Source organism: Capricornis sumatraensis, chromosome 2 (genome assembly GCF_032405125.1).
Source record: "Capricornis sumatraensis isolate serow.1 chromosome 2, serow.2, whole genome shotgun sequence".
Lineage (NCBI taxonomy): Eukaryota > Metazoa > Chordata > Mammalia > Artiodactyla > Bovidae > Capricornis > Capricornis sumatraensis.
Genome location: NC_091070.1, coordinates 51,628,732 through 51,649,840, shown reverse-complemented (window position 1 = coordinate 51,649,840; position 21,109 = coordinate 51,628,732). Strand labels below are relative to the sequence as shown.

Below are 21,109 nucleotides of genomic sequence, written 5' to 3'. Positions count from 1 at the left end.
AAAGAATCTGCCTGCAATGCAGGAGACGTGGGTTCAATCCCTGGGTCGGGAAGACCCCCTGAAGAAGGAAATGGCAACCCACTCCAGTATTCCTGCCTGGAGAATCCCAGGGACTGAGGAGCCTGGTGGGTTACAGTGCATGGAGTCGCAGAAGAGTTGGGCATGACTGAATGACCAAACCGCAGAAAAGAAATTTCAAGACTGAACTGCCTTTCCAGCACCATGTTGAGACTTGAACGTGTGAGAGGGCGTTGGTCAGTGAAAATGTCTTATGGTGACTTCCAGCTGCCGTCGCAGACTAAGCCTTGTGTAACTGCACAGCCCCATCCAAGCTTTGGTTTCTTTCTGATGTGTTCCATAGCTAGTGACCGACTTGTCTGGGTCGTTTCTGTCCCCTCTTCCAGCACGCCATGAACGTGATTGGGATCTTTGCGGAGGAGCAGGCGCTGGTGCTGCAAATAGTGGCGGGGATTCTCCACCTGGGAAACATCAGCTTCAAGGAAGTGGGCAATTACGCGGCCGTGGAGAGTGAAGAGTGTGAGTGGTTTGGGCACACGGTTGCCAAATGAGGGGATACAGTGTTTAGTTCCAATCAGAAGAACTCACCACTTTCCTATGCTTTGGGTTTTTGAGGAAGAGAGGCTGAGGAGACTGGCAGGTCTTGCTGTGGCAGAACTGAAAGGCCTCTTCTGTGCACCCACACTAGGGACCGCTGAGGAAGCTGTTCTGCTTTCTCTTTAACCTTGGGGAAACCTGGCAGAATTTTACATGGAGGTTTAAAAATCAAGCTATACTTTAATGAGAATTAGAATTGTCTCCTACTAAAAATCTTTTCTGTAACTGATGTTTAGGGTTGATATTCACCTGAAGTTTCTCTCAGGATGTAAGTAAATATGGATAGCTCACAGGTTTGTAAGTTGCCCCATGGGTTGGATTAGATTGGGTTTCTGAAAATAAGGGGGTAAAAAATGGACACTGTTGTGTTGATCTTGCTGATGATGTCTTTAATGGCCCCTCTGTAGCAGTCAGAAGACCTAGATGATCACTTTTACCCTTTGAGAAGGAATCAGGTGCTCCCTGCAGAGGCGCACTACTGGTTCCTTGTACACCGCTGTGCTACAGCCACTGTGGCGTGTGACTTTAGCCTCTTTGTCATCGGTCAGCTTTCCAGGCTGCTCTCAGAACCCACACATCCTTCAACCACCCAGGAAGATGTTTCTTCCTTTCTCAGCATTCTTCCAAGATGATAAATTTAGATGCCCAGTAATAAATAGTATCCTACTCATTGCTGACAGTGCAGTGAGGCTCTTTCCATTCCAAATAAGGTTCTTTTTTATATTTTTGTTCTCTTTGGTGATAAAAGAGGGAAGTTCTGCTAACTTTAGATGTCTGTCTGATAAGGAGAAACATGAATTGTGTTTACCAGGGAAGGGAGTGTGGTAGAAAACAATAAATGCACAGGGTATCCATGAAGTTTAGAAGCACAACCCAAGAACAATAACTGTGTTTTCATACTTTATGTGCTTTATCCTTCACATTTAACAAATGTGTGTATGTGTCCAGGAGGGTCATGAACACTTGCCTTTCATCACCGACCTTTCCGATTTCTTGAGTTTCTATAGACGTACACTGGAATTCTGTTGCTTTCTTAAATAGTACAATCCTTTACTGACCCTTTAGGCTGGAGGGAAAGGTCATGGCTTTGACACAGCAAGTATTTTCCTGGATGCTTGAGCCAAGAAGCCTCCTCAGCCAACTGGGTAAAACCCAGGATTGGCAACTGCCATGCGATCCTCTGATTGAAAGTGGTGTGGGGCTGTCTCCATCAGAGAAGGGCTATTCTTGAAGCCAAAGAGCTTGAACAGAGAAATAGGTCCTCCTCCCAGTCGTGCTGTTTTCTCCCAGTTGGTAGTACCTAAACATGGTCAGGGCAGTACATGATCACAGTTCTCACATCTACCCATTTGCTAGTCAGAGTCCGCCTGCAGCGCGGGAGACCTGGCTTCAGTCCCTGGGTTGGGAAGATCCCCTGGAGAAGGGAAAGGCCACCCACTCCAGTATTCTGGCCTGGAGAATTCCATGGACTATGTAGTCTATGGGGTCGAAAAGAGTCAGACACGACTGAACGAATTTCACGTTCACTATTCCCCTCTGTAGTAGGAACCACTGTTTCCAATCTCTTGTATTCTTTTCAGGGGAATACTGTGTTCCTAAGAAACTACTGATATCTCTTCTTTTTTTCCCTACTATTCTACATTAGTTGGAGTTTATAACATGCTCTGTGATTTTTCATTCCACGGTGTATCTTGGAGATTATTCTATAGCAATTCATTAAGAAGCTTCATTTAAAAAAAAATTTTTTTTTTTGCTTTATGGTTGATTTACAATGTGTTAGTTTCAAGTGTACCGCGAAGTGAATCAGGTCTGCATATACATGTGTCCACTCTTTTTTAGATTCTTTCCCTGTATAGGTCATTACAGAGTAGAGTTCTCGGGGCTACACAGTAGGTTCTGATTGGTTCTGTTCCCTGGGTAGTGGTGTGTATATGTCCATCCCAATGGCCCAGTTTATCTCTCCCCCTCTCTTATTCCCTGGTGACCGTAAGTTTGTCCTCTGTATCTGTAACTCTGGTTCTAATTTTGTAATTTGTACCCTTTTTTAAAGATTCCATATATAAGCAATATCATATATTTGTCTTTCTCTGGCTGACTTATTTCACACTGTATGACAATATCCAGGTCCATCCACATTGCTGAAAATGAGGAAACCCCATCCTTCTCAAAGCTGCATTAGCATTCCACTGCCTGACTGTACTTTAGTTTATTGAGCCAATCATCTGTTGATGGACATAAAGATGGTTTCCTGTTACTCTTCCAATTACTTAAAGTGGATAACCTGGTTTGTGTTGTCTTTCTCATATTTGACTTTAATACATGGAATGCATTTATAGAGGGAAGGCTTAGCCAATGTTTTTATAAAGAAAGAAAGTAGACTTTTCTTAGCTATTGTATTGTAGGAAAAAAATTTGTTAAGACTTTCATCGCAACTGGTCTACAAAAGCAGAATATTAAATACAAATTAGCTTAAGAACTTTGTTGAAGGAAATAAAAATACTACTTAAGTAACCACAGGAGTAAAGTGACAGTGCCCCTTCTTTGCCTTGTTATTAGTGGGTTAGAAAGCATAGAACCTCAACACCCAAGATTGATAAACCACATTTACTTTGCCATTTCTTTTAAATTTGTAACAGGGAGTTTTGTTTTGTTACATCTTTTTGGTTTCTCTATATTCCCTATGCTTAAATGGAAAAATTCAATCCAACTTTGCTTTACACTTGAATGCAGTAGTAGGAATCTATCCTCATTATCAAAATGTGCTAAAACATTCTTTCTAGTGGGTTCTTTTATGCCCTGCATAATTCTGTTTAACTCTACCAGAGTTACGTCAGCATTTTTAAAATTAATCAGTGCTTTCTCCTTGCTCTCTCCTTCCCAACCCATTCCCCCAGCCTCTGAACTTCCAAACTGCCGCTCCTATCCAGCCATTCTTGCATATACCTTCATAGAAATTCACAGCTGGAACGAAGTTAATATGAGCAGCCCTACAGTTTTAGCACCAGGGCAACCATTGAAGAAGTTACTATACTTGAAAAGCATGGCATGGATTTTTTGGAAAAGCAAGTACTAGATTTCCTCTCTAGACTTCTTAGCTGTTTCCCTAAGCTTGTGACTCAGATTCTTGGCCAAAACTCCCTGCCTTGGTTTTCAAGTGCCTGGGGTCCTTCACTTTTGCCCTCTTCTAGTTAAGGGATAGGAGGCCTGGAAGGATATTGTTTCCTTGTCAGTCTTGTCTATTTCATCTCAAGGACCCAAGGACTTATGCCATATTGTTTTGTTTCTTCAGCTGTGGCATAATGGTAATGCCATAAACTTGCTACCAACCATTTTAACTGCATCTCTAGTTTAGCATGGTTGGGGGCTTGGGAGAAGCCCATGTTTCACCTACATGCTGTCTGCCTGGTGAGAGTGAAAATAACTAACATTGTAGTTTTTCCTTAATGAAGGTCTCCTCGGTGTCAGACACTTTGGTAAGTGTCTTTTGATTCTCACACAAAGCTGCCCATGTGATTTACAGGCATCTTATGTCCTTGTTCTGTGCAAGGTAATTTTCATTTTGGCAGAAGACACATCCAGATTCCTAAACATATGTGTGGTGAAACTAAACTTAAAAGAAATTGGCCATTGGCAAATTTTAGTGTGTTTAATTTTGTTCACATGCCCTTTGAAAAAGGAAGCCCTCTCCTGTCAGAGCATTTCTGTGGAACAGTCACATAGATAATAAATACTTTGTTCTGGCATTGCCCTTTTTCAAAATGCTTTCACTGACTTAATCTCATTGGAAGGTACATACGGAGAAATGTTAGCCTGTTACATTCCATTGCCATCTGTGAAATTCAAACAGATTATCTTTATTGGGAGCTTTATGATTTTTGAGGATAATCATAAGGTCTTTAATAAAAATCCGTTTATCAGAGAATTTTGGCAAAACTTTATGCAGAAAAAGAGAATTCATATCCAAGTCCAGAATTTTGATTTGTGTTCATAAAAATCTTTCGTTCGTACTGGAAAAAATTCTGAGCATTCTTTCATGTCCAGGAATCTCATGCTTGTCATTTATTCATATTAGAGTAATTTGACCAAAAAGTCAAGAAAACATGTTTGTATCTCTGGGCCCCCTCCTGGTGAGATTCTTGGCTTGAGACAATTTGCTGAGCTGTGAGAACCTCACCTTTTCTATCTGAAGACCACAAGCTGTGCCAACTGCCATGTCTTTAGTATGGGGTGTTTATTCTGTGGTGTGACTACTACAATCCCCTCCATTGCTTGTACACTGCCCCAGGTAAATCTGGTAACATCTGTCTCTAGAAGCCATCCAGCCCCCTTTGACTCCAGACCAAATATCCCCTACCATTCAATTCCAACATTAAAATTCATCCTAGTCTTTTCGTCACCTACCTTGACCTTCATCTCCAGCCAGTGCTCACCTCAACTGTGTCTCCCCTACCCGGCCTGCTTGCCTTTGCACACCCCACTCCCCCTCTCCCTCTTCTTTCTTCCTCTGCGTTTGTACAAACCCTGTTCAGCCGTTTAGCCGCTCCCTTTCCCCCAGCAAATCCCATATCTTCCTTGACCACCCCAGCAAACAGTAATATCTCTCTGTCCTAAATCCTCCAGGGCTTTATTGTCTGTCCATGTCGTATACTCAGCTTTTTGTAGGCTTCTTTGTAGGTAAACTGTCTTTGCCCCATCTAAATTGTCTTCAAGATTTTTTAAGTATTTTATATCCTGTCCTCTGTCTTTAGTACCCCAACACATGGAAAGCGCTCAATAACTATGTGATTTGTTATCATTATAAGTTTGATGATATCAGGTGCTTCAAGCTGGGAATGATGATTCTATGAAAACACTGTACCAAAAAGGAAGAAAAACAGTATTTGGAGCCAAAAAAATGTTTCTTCATTTAGTTCCTTCCAGGCTGTCTTGCTGCAGACTTGGAAAGATGTCCATTTCAGGCATTTGGCTGTGATCTCAGTAGGGGGGATTGGTTTGCCACCCTTCTTGGATCACTGATTTGTATTATTGAAAGTCTTGGTCGTCATAGGAATTGACTCATGTAATAGAAAAATTGGGAAAAATTAAAGTGGATGGATGTGTGTAAGATTTCTGATACGCCGTCTTCATTACAGTGAAAGATCTTGGAGGCTAATGGTGGTTGGTATCTTGCATGTGTGCACACACATGTCATGTATTTGTGAGAGGAATTGTTAAAAATCTGAAAGACAGTCATGTTTTTGTTTTGTTTTGTATAGTTTTGGCTTTTCCTGCCTATCTCCTGGGGATCAACCAGGACCGGTTGAAAGAAAAGCTCACAAGCCGGCAGATGGACAGCAAGTGGGGAGGCAAGTCAGAGTCTATCCACGTGACCCTCAACGTAGAGCAAGCCTGTTACACCAGGGACGCACTTGCCAAGGCCCTGCATGCCCGGGTGTTTGATTTCTTGGTAGATGTAAGTAAACACAGATCGACATTGCTGGGGCTCCATATTCTAATGTCACGTAAAGAGTGAAACATCTCAGAGCTTTGTTTCCACATTTTGGCTCATTCCTTATGTGATCATCACTTCGCTCCTCTGTGTTTTATCCTCACACTGGAACCATGTTTTACTTTTCCACTTTTACTTCTAGTATGGTCCAGCAAAACTCTAATATGGTAACAGCTTCTTGTGGACAAAATACTTAGTAAAGCTAAAACTACAGACCAGGAAAAGAGGAGGCCCACTGTCGTAATCTTTCAGCTTAAAGGTTTGGAATGTTGTATTTGTCATCTATTGTTACATTACAAATTAACCCAAAACTTAGTGGCTTAAAATAGTAAGCATTTATTTTTTCACAGTTTCTGTGGGTCAGTTGTTTGGAGGTGACTTAGTTTGGTGGTTCTGACTCAGGGATGAGAGGGCAAAAAGATGCTGATTAGAACTACAAGGCTTGACGAAGGTTGGAGAATCTGGTTCCAAGATGGCGTCTTCATATTGGCAGGATGTCTCAGTTCCTTGCTACATGGGCGTCTTTTTTGGAGCTGCTTGAATATCCTCACAACATGGCAGTTGATTTCCCCTAGAATGTGTAAGAGAAAGAGCAAGGAAGAAGCTGCAGAGATTTTGATGTCCTAATCTTGGCCTCAGATATTGCCAGTCTGTCAGCTTCTGTTCATCAGAATCAAGTCACTAAGGACAGCCCACAGTTAAGAGCAGAGGATTTAATTTCCAATTTTGGGGGAAGAGGAGTGTCAAAGACTTCTTGGATATATTTTTTAAACTACCACAGACTTTTAAAATGATGGTGTAAAAAATAAAATAAAATAAAATGATGGTGTAAGCATACAGATATTATATCTAAATATGCATATACATGCATATTTATATATGTATATAACTTATAGATTCTGAAAATTAGTCTCTCAGCACTGTCACTGCTAGTGACAGTCTGTGTTAATCCCTGTAGCTTGTAAATGATTAGAATAATAATAGCAAGCACTTATATAGCACTTAACTACGTGCCAGATACTGGTCTAAGTCTTTTAGAAAAAGAATAATTCTTACAACTCTGTGACTTAGGTATTATTATCTCTATTAAACATATAAGCTAATTCTGAGGCACAGAGAGGTTCAGGAACTTCCCCAAGGTCACACCACTATTAAGTGATAAACCTAGGAATTAAACCCAGGTAATTTGGCAGATCTCCAGCTATTTCACTCTGCTACCTTTTATTTATTCCAGCCAGAAAGAACCCCGTGGGAACCCCAGTCAGGGGACAACAGGCTGGCCTTTAGATCCCAAAAGTCTGTGTTTCACTCCAGGCAACATCTATAAGGCTTAAGGTATTGTTGGGTGTGTTTAGGGTTGAGTAGATCAGAGTAGGGTAGAGTAAATATTCTGTGTACTTCTTATGTTATATTAATGGTAAGATTGCTTAGGAATCCGGTCAGGGTTATACAAAACATTAGTCATGCCTTTAACTTGTCCAGGCCCATCATTATATTGACAAGGGAATCTTAGCCTCAAGTATTGGTGATTTCACCCAAGGCCATTCAGCAGGAGGGTTGTACTGAACTGGGATTAAAACCTACATCTCTTGTCTCTGTTCAGTGAACCTTCCAGTGCTGGCCTTCCCACTTTATTTCCTTTCTGTCCTCCCTTGATTGTGTGGTGTAATGGGGCAGATGCCCTGTGTAAGTGATGCTAATTGGAGCTGACGTTTATTAAGCCCTGACTCCTTGCCAGGTGCTGGGCTAAGTGCTATACATCATTACCTGTTGGCTGATAAAAGATGAGAATGTCATTTTCTTTGCCTGGAAAACAACTCTGGTACTTAAAAATTCCTCCAGTTATTCTCAATCGCCAGGAATTTTTCTCTTACATTCCTCCCTCCCCTGCAGGCCTGACTAACCCCCTCTAACCTATACCCCACCTCCATCATTATCTGTTTCATTGATTACACATCTCTTTTCACAGTGGTCAAGAACACCAGAATCATCATACTACTTAAATTGAATTCCAGACCCTTCCTCTTATCCAGTATGGTTTTATACATTATGATGTTATCAGTGTCATTAAGAGGATTGTAGCAAGAACTAAATGAAACAAAACTTGGGAAGCCCTTCCCAAAGCCTGGTGAATGTTGAATCCATGTAAAGTCGCTTTTCATTACCATCACTTTAATGCTAACTAATGGCATTACTGTCCATAGTTGCCTCTGAGAATAAAGACTGTCTTGTTGACATTCCTGCCATATTATGTTGCTGCTGCTAAGTCGCTTCAGTCACGTCTGACTCTGTGCAACCCCATAGACGGCAGCCCACGAGGCTCCCCCATCCCTGGGATTCTCCAGGCAAGAACACTGGAGTGGGTTGCCATTTCCTTCTCCAATGCATGAAAGTGAAAAGTGAAAGTCACGTCGCTCAGTTGTGTCCGACTCTTAGCGACCCCATGGACTGCAGCCTACCAGCCTCCTCCATCCATGGGATTTTCCAGGCAAGAGCACTGGAGTGGGGTGCCATTGCCTTCTCCGGCCATATTATGTTAGATGATCATTAATTGATTACAGGGCATACCTTGTTTTATTGTGCTTTGTAGATACTGTATTTTTTTTTTACAAATTGAAGGTTTGTGGCAACTCGAACAAACCTATCATTGCCATTTTTCTGACAACATTTGTTCATGTCATGTCTCTGTCACATCTCGGTAATTCTGGCAATATTTCAAACTTTTTCATTATTATATTTTTGATGGTACTCTGTGATCAGTGATCTTTGATGTTACTACTATGACTTGCTGAAGGCTCAGGTGCTAGCATTTTTTTTACCAATAAAGTAATTTTTAATTAAAGTATGTACATTTTTTATATGTAATGCTACTTAAAAGACTGCACTTAATAAACTACATACAGTGTAGTATAAGCATCTTTTTTATATGCACTGGGAAACAAACAAAGGGTGTGACTCACTTTTTGTGATATTTGCTGTATTGCAGTGGTTTGGAACCAAACCCACGGTATCTCTTATGTATGCCTATACTGGATGGGGTTAATGGAAAGAATATTTACAAGTTCTGCAATATTGGTTCTTTTTGTGAAACAGGTTTTACTTCACTCATCCAAGATGATATTTTCTAATTCTCAAGACTTCCTGAGAAAAACTAGTTCTGCCAGAAATGAATGGTTTTCATCATGAAGCAAACTTTCTTTTTCTACCATGCTACTTTTTTTTTTTTTTTTTTAAGATTCTGGTGGTTTTCCCACAAACTTGACATTGCACTGAGGCCTTTTTAAGGAGCAATTCATCTGTCTTCCTGTCTGCTTCTGTTTCCATAGGCAGTAGTATCTGCTTTTCTTATCCCCATGCGTGCCCATTATTAATATGAATGTGAGAGGAGTTAATTACCATGCTGGTTACTTTCTTCTAGTCTATCAACAAAGCAATGGAGAAGGACCACCAGGAATACAACATTGGCGTCCTAGACATCTATGGCTTTGAAATATTTCAGGTAAGACCAGCTTGAGTAATTGAAGACAAAGAAGGGTAATGCTTTTTACCTGGCTTGAAAGAAATAATTCTAGGCAATGAAAAAAATATCATTGTGGCTCACTTTTGCCTTTTTGAGTTCTTCATGTACCTATACTAAATCAGTATCTCCTAAATATAAACCATGCTGTTTCTACTGATGCCGCCAACATTTCCGTTAAGCCTTTTCACTAAATCACTCAAGAAGTGACTTTAAAATGATTTTGCAGAAACAAGTACATAAAAGTAACACTGTCTTTTTCTTTTCTTCAGAAAAATGGCTTTGAGCAGTTTTGTATCAATTTTGTTAATGAAAAATTACAGCAGATTTTTATTGAACTCACATTAAAGGCAGAACAGGTGAGCAGTCCTCTTCCTTCATCTTGTTCTGTTTCTGATTTGTTTTGAAGGGTATAGATGTCTCTCTTTTGGTAATAGGTTCAGATTATAGTTTTTTTTATTAGAAAATGTACTTAATAGAGTCAGGCAGAAAAACCATATGCCACTGTGACATTTTAGTCTGAAGTATAAACACCATCTGCTACATTTTCTTTCTCTGTAAGTAAATGATGCTGTGAAGTTGGACTTATGACTGGTTGTTTTTACTACTCTATGACTCATTGACCAAGTGCAAATGGAAACCTATTCCAACCCCAATTGCCTATGGCATATACTGTGTTCCAAAGGAAAACTTGGTTTTCTCGGATTTGCGCTGCTCCCAATCTAACATAAAAATAAATGTGTCTTTAACAAAGCTGGTATTTAAATTCTGACTTGAGGTTACTTGCCTTGTTTATACTGCCTACTGAAAGTCCAGTGCAAGTTCCCTTTTATTCTGGTGCCTACTGTTTTTTGATTTCTTAGATTGCTATAATAAGGTACCACCAACCAGATAGCTTAACACAATAGAAATTTTTTTCTCTCCCAGTCCAGGAGGCCAGAATTCAAAATCAAGATGTTGCTAGGGTAGCACTCCTTCCAGAGACTATAGGGGAAATTCTTCCTTGCCTCTTGCAGCTCAAGGTGCTCCTGGCATTCCTTGCCTTTGGGCAGCATGCCTTCAGTCTCTGCCTGTGTCTTCTTGTGTCCATTTTCTCCCTGTGTCCAAATCTCATTCTTTCTTCTCTTAGAAAGACACCAGTCTCTGGAATTAGGGGTCACCCTAAATCCATGATAATTTCATTATGAGATTCTTAGCTAATTATATCTCCAGATATCCTATTTCTGGACATTTTAGGGTTCTAGATGGACACAGAATCTTGGGGGACACAGTCAACCCACACTACACACACCCGAGGCTGTCTGAAGAATGTTTATTCATGGAAGTGTTCATGTGTCTGCTTAGGAACACCAGTGATCAATAGTTTTCCTAGGAAACTCTGCCCTGGAATTCTTCCACTCCTCAGAGTAGCTAGAGCCAAACCCCAAGAGTGGACATGGTGGAGACTGAGATGGGAGAAGGTTGGATCACAGAGGAACTTGGTAGGGCATGGCGAAGAGTTCAGAGGAAGTATGATGAGAAGCCATTGAAGGATTTTCAGTAAAGTGTGATGCCATCTGATTTGTTTTTGACCAGTTGGCTTTGACTCTTTGCACTTTGCACTTAGACAGGGCAGGCTGAGGCAGGGGAGGACCAACAAGAGTGGAAGTTTCAAAACCAGACTCCCAGGGAGACTGAGCAAGAATGGTGAGGCGTGGACAGTGATGGCTGCAGCAGAGGTGAGGCGTGGACAGTGATGGCTGCAGCAGAGATGGGGACATGATCCCCTAATGAGGGGGTCAGATTTGGTATATATTTTGCAGAATGAGTCAGTGTGACTTGCTCTCAACATAATTAGCTGAGGAAAGAGGAGTCGCAGATGATTCCTACCTTTGCAGCTTGAGTAACAGGACCAGTGGGGAGACTGTTTGCTGAACGGTAAGATGAGGGGGAGAGCAGTTGGCTGGAGACAGGCATGTAGGGCCAGAGCGCTGCTGAACGTGGTAGATATGAGAGGCCTGTTACCCTCTGAGTGGGAATCCCAGGATATGACGTACATGTGACTCTGGAACTCGGGGCCAGCCTAGACTAAAGAAACACTTTCAGGTGTTGTTAGCCTATAGGTGTTATCTTAAGCCACGGAGTTGATTGGAATTACCTAGAGAATAAGGTTGAGAAAACAAGGCTGGGAAATTGAGCCCTGAGAGCCCCCATCATATAAAGATCAGGGGGTAGAGGGGAGAGCCAGCAAAGGACGCTAACAAAGCAGGACTGGTGAGGAACGAGGAAAACCAGGAGCATGTGATGGTGTTCATCATGTTTAATGAGCAACTGACCTGAATGAGGGGCCTGCCTTCTAGAACCTAGATGCTAATCTGGACTGCTGTTCTCTGTGAAGTTCAAAGAGATTATTTCAAAACTGGACCTATGGGTTAAGCCATTTTTAATTGCCATCTTTGTATGTCAAAAACAATTGTATGGAAGCAATTTTATATGGTTCTAACCAAACATAAAAATTACCAAGCAATGAAATTCTCTTTTCCTGTTCCTCTTAGAAAATATTAGTATTGCTAGTTTTTATGAAAGAGATCCAGGTTTTTCTTTCCTGATGATTTATGTGCCTGTGATATCCATCTGTGCTGAACTCTAGCTGGTCTTCACTGAGTCAATGAGAATTCCTGCTTTCTGTCCTATAGGAAGAATATGTGCAAGAAGGCATTAGATGGACACCCATTGATTACTTTAATAACAAAGTCGTATGTGACCTCATTGAAAACAAAGTTGTAAGTATGGTCTGGTGTGTCTCTTCACTGTTGACAGGTTTACACTAAGAGTTTTTGTTCTCTCCGTCATTGTATTAGAATAGAGAGAGTGAGAGCTCTGACTGAAGAGAGGTGTTTTTTGTTTGCTTATTTGGCTGTGCCTGGCCTTTGTTGTGGTATGTGGGATCGAGCTCCCTTACCAGGGATTGAACCCAGGCCCCTTGCATTGAGAGTGCGGAGTCTTAGCCACTGGACCACCAGGGAAATCCTTGAGGCAGAGAGTTTTAGCAATTACATTTATTTTGCTTCTACATATATGTGTGAAAGCAGGGTTTTATTCTTACAGTTAATATATACATGTATATATAAGCACATTGTCAATTTATGAAGGGAAGTCATTACTGAATTTTAAGAGGAGACAGTTATCACTTATGTTGATGGCATAGTGTATGAAGAGACATAAAATTGGCCCTGCCTTCCAGACCACTTATACAACTTCTAGAACTTTAGCCCTAGAAATTATTCAAAAGAAAATAAAAGGGCATAGACACATCTGTACAGTACTGTAAAGTCCCAAACTGCAAATGATGAAAACATTCATAGAGAATTCAGTCCTTAAATAAATTGTAGCATACAAAAGCAGGGAAATATAGCCATCAAAATAATAAGTACAAAGACTGTGTAAAACAGGAGGATTATTTATAAACTAGTGCTCTGCAGAAAAAGTGATATATGATAGAATGTATCCAGTATGTACCTGTATTATCTATGTCTATATGGGTAACAAGCTGAAAACAAAGATTAAGAAATGAATTAGGGTCAAATAAAAATGGTTTTCTTCAGAGTTTTAAAAATCAACCTAGTACAATAAGAGTGAGCAGATAATGATCGTTCTGTGTATGACTTTGAATAGAAACTTGGGAAGTTGAAGTTTTCTTTTTGAAAATGGATTTTGTTCCATCGTTAGATCTAAGAGGTGGCTCCCATTTGGGATTATTAATAGCATCCTTCCTCAAAGGGAAAGACTGACTTCCAAGATGGTATCTTAAGTCTCAGGAGCTGTTTCCTGTTTGCTTAAGGAAAGACCTAATGAACATGGTATGTTTTAGAACAGTCAGTGAACTGGGGCTTTGCTTTCTTGGTCCCATCAGAACCCTCCTGGAATCATGAGCATTTTGGACGATGTATGTGCCACAATGCACGCAGTGGGTGAGGGAGCGGACCAGACACTGCTCCAGAAACTGCAGATGCAGATTGGGAACCATGAGCACTTCAACAGCTGGAACCAAGGCTTCATTATTCACCATTATGCTGGGAAGGTATGGCCAGGGAGCAGGGGTTCAACTAAAAGGAAGTTACCTGTATTAAGCCTTTGGGTCTCTAATCTGTTTTCTCATGAGGCAACTGAAAAGTGTCCATATAGTTTTATCTGCCTCGCTGTGTTTTATTGACCCATCATTCATTCATTCAACATGGGGCTTATGAAATATTTGGAGAGACACACAAAAGATAGTATACACTGCTGCGTGTTTTTTAACATGAATCACCCTTATATAACATAAGCATGAATCAGCATATATATTAACTGCTGAAGGAATGAGTGTTCATCTTGCCTCTTAGGCAAGCCTGCATTTTTTTACTTGCCCATCTTCCTAGGGAGTATAAATAAGGACCAGGGGTTTGTTCTTATAAAATGCGTGAGTACTCTGTGTTACTGCATTACCAGGCTGGTGATACACAGATAAGTAAACTGAGGTCGTGATATTTGGAGACTTCACAGTACTGTGGAAATTCATTGGTCTCACTCTTCATCCCAATTAATCCCTTGTTAACCAGGGAGGATCGTTGAGCATGAGGCTATAGCTAAATTGATCTAACACCATTCCTGGGAGAAATCAAAAAGCCTCAGATGACATGGCCCATTGCAGTGGTTTAGTGTGCACAGTTTCATTTTATTCCATCTTAGCTAAAATTTAGGGAAAGAATTCAGTGTATTATTTACACACCCGAATATCTGTAGAAGGACTATGTAATTGTGAGAGCTGGGGGCCTGGCGATGTCTTTTGGATCGTGTATGCAATCAGCATCTCCAGGCCATCACCAGCTAAGTCATCTAGCAAGTAGAACATGCACAGCCTTAATGTGGCATATCAGGATGAAAGCGCATTTGTTACATCTGAAAATATGCATACTCCATGAAAGATGGCCATGCTGGCTTGGATGTTTTGTTCAATGAAATATTTAAAAGATAAAATTTGATTTCTTTCCATTCTTGGCAAGGTATCCTATGACATGGATGGCTTTTGTGAGCGGAACCGTGATGTGCTTTTTATGGATCTGATCGAGCTTATGCAAAGCAGTGAGCAGTAAGTGTGTTTGCCTTATCTGACACAGGGGTTTGATCATTTTTTAGTATTAGGACAAACTTGTGATGTTTAAATGTCAGCATTTTGGGCTTCCCTGGTGGTCCAGTGGCTAAGACTCGGTGCCCCCAATTCAGGAGACCTGGGTTCAGTCCCTGGTCAGGGAACTAGATCCCACATGCCACAACTAAGAGTCCCCAGGCTGCAGCTAAAACTTGGTGAAGCCAAATAAATAAATATATTTTTAAAATAAAAAAAATAAATCTCAGCATTTTGTTTCCTTGTGCTGTTAGGTCTGAGTTATCGTTAGACAGTTTGACTTCTTAAAATAGTTATCCCCCCAATCTTAGTCTCTCGCTTATCCTTAATACGTCCCACCCCCCATTCTAAGTGCCATCTGCAAGCCCTTCAGGGTCTCCAACTTCATCATGTTCAATGGTTTTATCTAGAAGAAGTGCCCATCCTGGGATTGGATTGGGATAGCCACGTCATCTATGAGTGGAATAGTCTGGTTCTGTGAAACTTTGCCCTTGGAATATCATCCTAAGAATTCCCCTCAGTCACTCAGTTTTTAAAAATGCTAATGGCTTAGCTACACCCAAGTTAACCTGAGTTGCTGAAGCACTTGAGAAATGGCTCGAGAACTCAGGGAAGGACACTCAGAGATCCATTTTAACTCCCCAGACCTTGACTAAGCTATGGTCATAGAAGCAGTGGGAACACCACGCACCGCCCGCCCTCCTACCCCCTTGCAAGCTGCTAGAGCACTTAGGACCAGCTTTGCCATGTCCTTTCCTTCCCTGTTGCCTGCAAAGGTCCCCCTGGTCCTGGGTAATGGATGTCAGGCATCATTTTCATGATCAAGCCTCTCTATGCCAGGCAAATACAATATTGCACAGTCTTCCAGTTTTTAAAAGTTTTAGAGCTTCCTCCAAGTAATAATGTCCTTTTAGTCTCTTACTTCAGATATCATAATATCAGGGTTAACTGCTTTAATCAACAGTTGCAAGCATGATTATTTTCTAGAAAGGGCCTGACTTCTGTGAAAGCAAAATCAAGTTTCATTTTTGGTCCACAGTTCAAATTTCTGCTCTGTTTAATCCTCTACCCCTCCCGCCAGCCTCCACTCCTCCCCAGCCCGTATCTTCCCAGGCTTGTACTTCCTTGGCACTCACACCCCTCACTTCAGAGATTTCTTCATTCAAAACATAAAACATAAAAATCTATTTGCTCTTAAAAGGTCAGATAAACCACAAGTCCTGGCTTGTGGGGTTTATGATAATCAGGTGCAGACATGCTTTCAGAGATTTTTTAAAATTATTAAAATTACTGCCAACTTCAAGAGCTATTGATGCTTCCATCTAAAACTTGTGTCGTGTAGACATGGTCTATTGTTTAGAAAACACATGTGCTGTAAAAATCTATAATTGTGTCTGGTGAGGTTAAAAGTAGATTATTGCTGGGGAGACTTCCTGGAAAATTCATGATGCCCAGTAAGTCACTTGGGCTTCCCTGGTGGCTCAGATGGTAAAGAATCTGCATGCAATACAGGAGACCCGGTTCAGTCCCTGGGTCGGGAAGATCCCCTGGAGAAGGAAGTGGCAGCCCACTCCAGTATTCTTGCCTGGAGAATCCCACGGACGGAGGAGCCTGGCGGGCTACAGTCCACGGGGTCACAAAGAGTCGGACACAACTGAGCCACTAGCACTATTACTGCTACGAGTAAGTCACTTGGGAGGAGTTTACATGGATCACGTTCATTCCATCAGTCAGTCAGTCAGTGAGTATTTATTGAGCGCCTGCTGTGTTCAGGGTAGAGGTCATGCTCCAAACACTGGGCGCACTGCAGTGACTAAGACATTGTCCTTGCCCCGTGCCCTTTGAGGCAGGCATATCAACAGATGCAGCCCAGTGACACTTCCTAATGAAGACACATTCAGCCAGCAAAGCATTAGTGAATTAGCTTCACTTAAAATTGCTCATACTCAAAAGCACAGTTCTTCAGGGTCTTTTGCTTGAAGAAAGGGATGATAGAAAGAGTGGCCTATTGGCATCTAGTGGGCAAAGGCCACTGATACTGTGAAACATCCCATAATGTGTAAAGCACACTCCTCACCCCACCCCTGGGTTCCCAACACAGAATTATCCAATCCGAAGTATCCTTAGCACCAAGGCTGAGAAACCCTGCTTTAGAGCAAAGCAGAATCTGCATTGAATCTGGACAGTTCACACACATCCTCCTGCTATGGCCTATCTTATTTAACTCAGCAGATTCACACTCAGCCCCCTCTGTTGTGTCCTGCTGCCAAGGTGTGTCTCAATAATAGTGGGTGGGGAAACATGAAAGGCAGAGTTTAAAATCTAATTTTTCCAACTTTATTTTCCAAGATGTTTCTGTCTTAGAATTCTTTCTCAGTGTTCCTCTTGTCCACTGCTTTATTTTCCTAAGTCTTGATGGCCTGTGCTTTGAGTCAGGTGGCCATTCTGTAGTCAAGGTTCTGTGCTTCTGGATGACTCTCACTTCTCTATGGAAGAAGGTGTTCCAGCCCCCGAGGTACTTGCTGATTGTTAATCCATTCTCTCTCTTTTTTTTCCCAGACCTTTTATAAAGTCTTTATTTCCGGAAAATCTGCAAGCTGACAAGAAAGGGCGCCCAACTACTGCCGGAAGCAAAATAAAGGTTTGTTCTATTTGGGGAAATTTATGGATTCCTGTAAGAGGTAGGATTTTCTGGGACTCGGGAACCATACCCCTGGGCCAGGCTGAGGTCAGTGAGATGCAACAGATTGGTTACAGAAGATGGCCAGAAGTGATGTTGCTGCTCGAGAAAGGCTTACAGGATGCTAGCTGAATTTGACTTGGCTGTACTAAAACCCCAAAGGGATATTAAGTACCTCGTAGCTTAATAGTCAGCAGATGATAATCAGCTACTTTCTAAGAGGAAATGGCTTTGTCCTGAATCTAGGAGAATTCACATTAATCTATCAGAGAAATTTTATGATCTAGAGCCATATTTTGGATTTTGATGACAGTTTTCCAGACCATACCCCAAAACTCCGCCAAGGACTTTATACGTACCTGAAATTCTACTGAGCCTTTTAAGGGGAATTTATGCACCTTCCTCACTGGACCTTGCAGGCTCTTCTTTTTGTGAATTACAGGCATCTTGGCCCCACAGTATCTCAGAATCAAAGGAATTCTTAGTGTATCTTTTGTTCTTTATTTTTTGGCTGTGCCTTGCAGCGTGCATGATCTTAATTGCCAGACCAAGGATCAAACCCATGCCCCATGCATTGGGATCTTGGAGTCTTAATCACTGGACAACCAGGGAAGTTCTCTTAGTGTTTCTTGGAAGCCTCTCATGGGGTGTGCACTGAATTATCAGAGGCCTTGTGTGATAAAATTGTCCCTAACAACACTCTGAATTTAAAGGTTGTGTTGAACATACTCCATCATGTTTTTACTGACTGGTTTTCTTAAAACCAGTCAGTAAACTTTTTCTTTTTTAATTATACCAGATGAAAACACTTTTAAAATTATATATTTATTTTAAATTTTTATTTTATGTTAGGGTATAGTTGATTTACAATGTTGTTTTAATTTCAGGTGTACAGCAAGGTGATTCAGCTATACTTATCCCATATAGGTTATTGCAGAGTATTGAGTAGAGTTCCCTGTGCTATACAGTAGACCCTTGTTGATTATCTGTTTTACATATAGTAGTGTGCATAGTAAAAATGCTTTTTTAAAGAATCATACCAATTAAATACCACCCTGTCTTTATAATCAATGGGATCATCAAGTGATTAACAGTAGGGTCCTGGGGTTCATCATTAGTGTTCAAATCTCTCACTACATGATTGCCAGAAAATTACCTAAATTCTCAGTGCTTCTTTTGCTTTCTCTGGTAGAGGTTTTAGTACCTGATCTCAGGGGGGATAGCATGGTAATTAATTTCATAATCCATCTAAGGCACACACTGCCTGAAACAGAAGAAACAAGAAAGCATATGCTCTCACATCTGTCCCCTCCTTCTCTCCCGTGCTGCTTCATCTCTAGATAATTTCTCAGTGGACACTCGATGCGCCTGTGCTGACTCCCCACCTGGACTGTCCTCCCCCCACCAGCTGTACAACCAGATCCTACCTGCCCTTCTCCCCCTTCTCGGTAACCCCAGCCGCATGCATACGGTGGTGGTTCTTGTCTGTTCTGTTCCCTGGCTTTTTCTTCTCTGAACAGTTCAGGAAAATGGAAGCCTGCCTCCCTAGCCTCTGAGAACACAAATGCTGTAATGTCACAGCAATAGGGCAATCCCATCCAGAGGGGCCTCAGGTTTTATGGAGGAAGTCAGATGCAAGCTGGGTCTTGAGTTAGAGGGTAGAGTCCACTAGGGGATGAAGGACAATCCTGTTCAAGGAACTGGAGACATAGAATGTCCTGGGACGGAGTTTGGATGGAGTTCCCTGGGGCAGAGAGAAGGTGCAGTTCTCACAAAGCCCCAGATGTTGCCCTCTGTGCTCGGCTCTGACTCACGCCGTCACTTCTGGGTCCTGGAAGAGGATTCGCTTTAGGCTGGAAACTCTGGTCACAAGACTGTCACACATCACATCCCCAGATCATCAGGGCTGCAGTGACTCACTTTCAAGTGGTCTGGATTCTCAGTCCAGCTTATTTCCTATAAAAAGGAGGGTGGGGGCAGGGGCATTTTTCTCCTCCTTGGAAGACTTGAACCCTTTGCCTCCTTCTTATTCTTATCTAGTTGAATGCTCAGCATTGCCCCCTTCCAGGCATACTCAGAATGTCCCAGACTGCTATAGTTGGGGGAGTCAGCAAGCTTGTTTAGGGAGACTGGACTTTACATATTCTCACCTCCAATGGTCCCTTCTTGGTGAGCCATGTGGCCTCTGGCTGTCTGATGTTCTGCCTCCACATAAGAGTGGGTCTCCCTGTTTTATGTCTCATAAGTCACCTCTTAGAGTTGCATAGCTCTGGCCCAATCTCTTACATCTTTCATATCCTCAGTATTTTGCAGATGCTAAGCGTCATCTTTTAAAACAAAATTTTTGTATTGAAGTATAGTTGATGTACAATGTTGTGTTAGTTTCAGATGTACAGCAAAATGATTGTTATACCTATATATGTACAACTTTTTTAGGTTCTTTTCCTTTATAGATCATGACGAAATATTGAGTATAGTTCCCTGTGCTAAACTGGAGGTCCTTGTTGGTTATTTTATATATAGTAGCTACATATCATCTTAATATCTCTGAGGTATAAGTGTTTAAAGGGATCCTGCGTTCCTTAGAAGAAAAATAGTGTTCAAGGTAGTTTTAATATTGGATATTTTATGTATTCTAATTCTTTAAAATGTGAGAGTGTTCTGTAGAATTTAATTTATAGAATATTTGGTGAGAACTTCCACTATCTTTGTTTGTAAAGCATATTCTTCGTTTAATAACATGTGATTGTTGAGGCTTTCCTAAATTCTACGTTGTCATGGCTAAAAGGGACCAGTTTTGAAATTAGAGCCAAAGGTTGATACTATTGGGAGATAGAATGGAGCTCAGAGTCGGCAAAGTAGACTGGACTGGCAGCTTTACCTAAGTGGGCCTGGCCGCTACAGGAGCAGAGTGACAGGAGACGCAAGTGCCATGAGGTAGTTGGACCGAGAGACATTGAACATCCATTCCAACCTGCAGATTGAGGCAGTAGAAGTATTCCAGTTCTGCTTAGTTTACAGATGGGCAACCGTGGTCCAAAGAAATTTAGTGACTTGTCAGACAGCTTGCAAAGAGCAGAGCCAGGATCCTAGTTCAGACCTGCTAACAGTCTATGTGGAGGGTAGAAGGAGGAGCTGTCCCCCTAAGGAGTGTCACCTTTGCTTACTGTTTGGTCTGCATATCTTGATGGCCACTTCTGCTCAGCAAGTAGCTCTGGAAGCTTTCTGTTCTAAGTCATGGGCTCTTCTTGTCTGGAGTCAGAGTAAATTCAAACTGTGGCTTCCCTACCACCTCTGGGGACATCTACAGTTGACCCATAGCTAAGTACAGGATAATTGTGATGGTTAAGATAAATTCTTGTTTGCACAAATTAATTATCCCACAACCTAAAGGCTTCTGTCTAATCCTAGCCCTCCCAGTTAATTCCTTTTGGTATTACAATAAATTATTCATTATCTTCCTTAGGAAGGAGGAAGGCATTTTGGTTAGGGAAAAAACTTGCTAGCTCACAGACTTGGGTTCAAGCCTCACTGCTGTTGCTTACTAATTGTGTCATCTCGAGCAGTACTTTATTTAAGGCCCCGTTTTCTCATCTAAAAAATGGAAATGATAATCGTGAGTCATAAATAAGAAAATCCATGTGTCTACAAATGAGAGTTTGTGTG

The 21,109-nt window shown here is 41.5% G+C and overlaps 1 protein-coding gene across 1 annotated transcript in view; it reads left to right on the top strand.

Annotated features, from left to right (window-relative positions):
• Nucleotides 1-21,109, top strand: part of MYO1E (myosin IE) — a 214,168-nt gene that overhangs the window by 138,369 nt on the left and 54,690 nt on the right. The window contains exons 9-16 of the mRNA XM_068963676.1: nucleotides 405-537; nucleotides 5,871-6,067; nucleotides 9,522-9,602; nucleotides 9,893-9,979; nucleotides 12,296-12,382; nucleotides 13,513-13,680; nucleotides 14,642-14,727; nucleotides 17,323-17,404. Of these exons, the coding sequence (XP_068819777.1) occupies nucleotides 405-537; nucleotides 5,871-6,067; nucleotides 9,522-9,602; nucleotides 9,893-9,979; nucleotides 12,296-12,382; nucleotides 13,513-13,680; nucleotides 14,642-14,727; nucleotides 17,323-17,404 (921 nt within the window). The remainder of the gene's footprint in view (nucleotides 1-404; nucleotides 538-5,870; nucleotides 6,068-9,521; nucleotides 9,603-9,892; nucleotides 9,980-12,295; nucleotides 12,383-13,512; nucleotides 13,681-14,641; nucleotides 14,728-17,322; nucleotides 17,405-21,109) is intronic.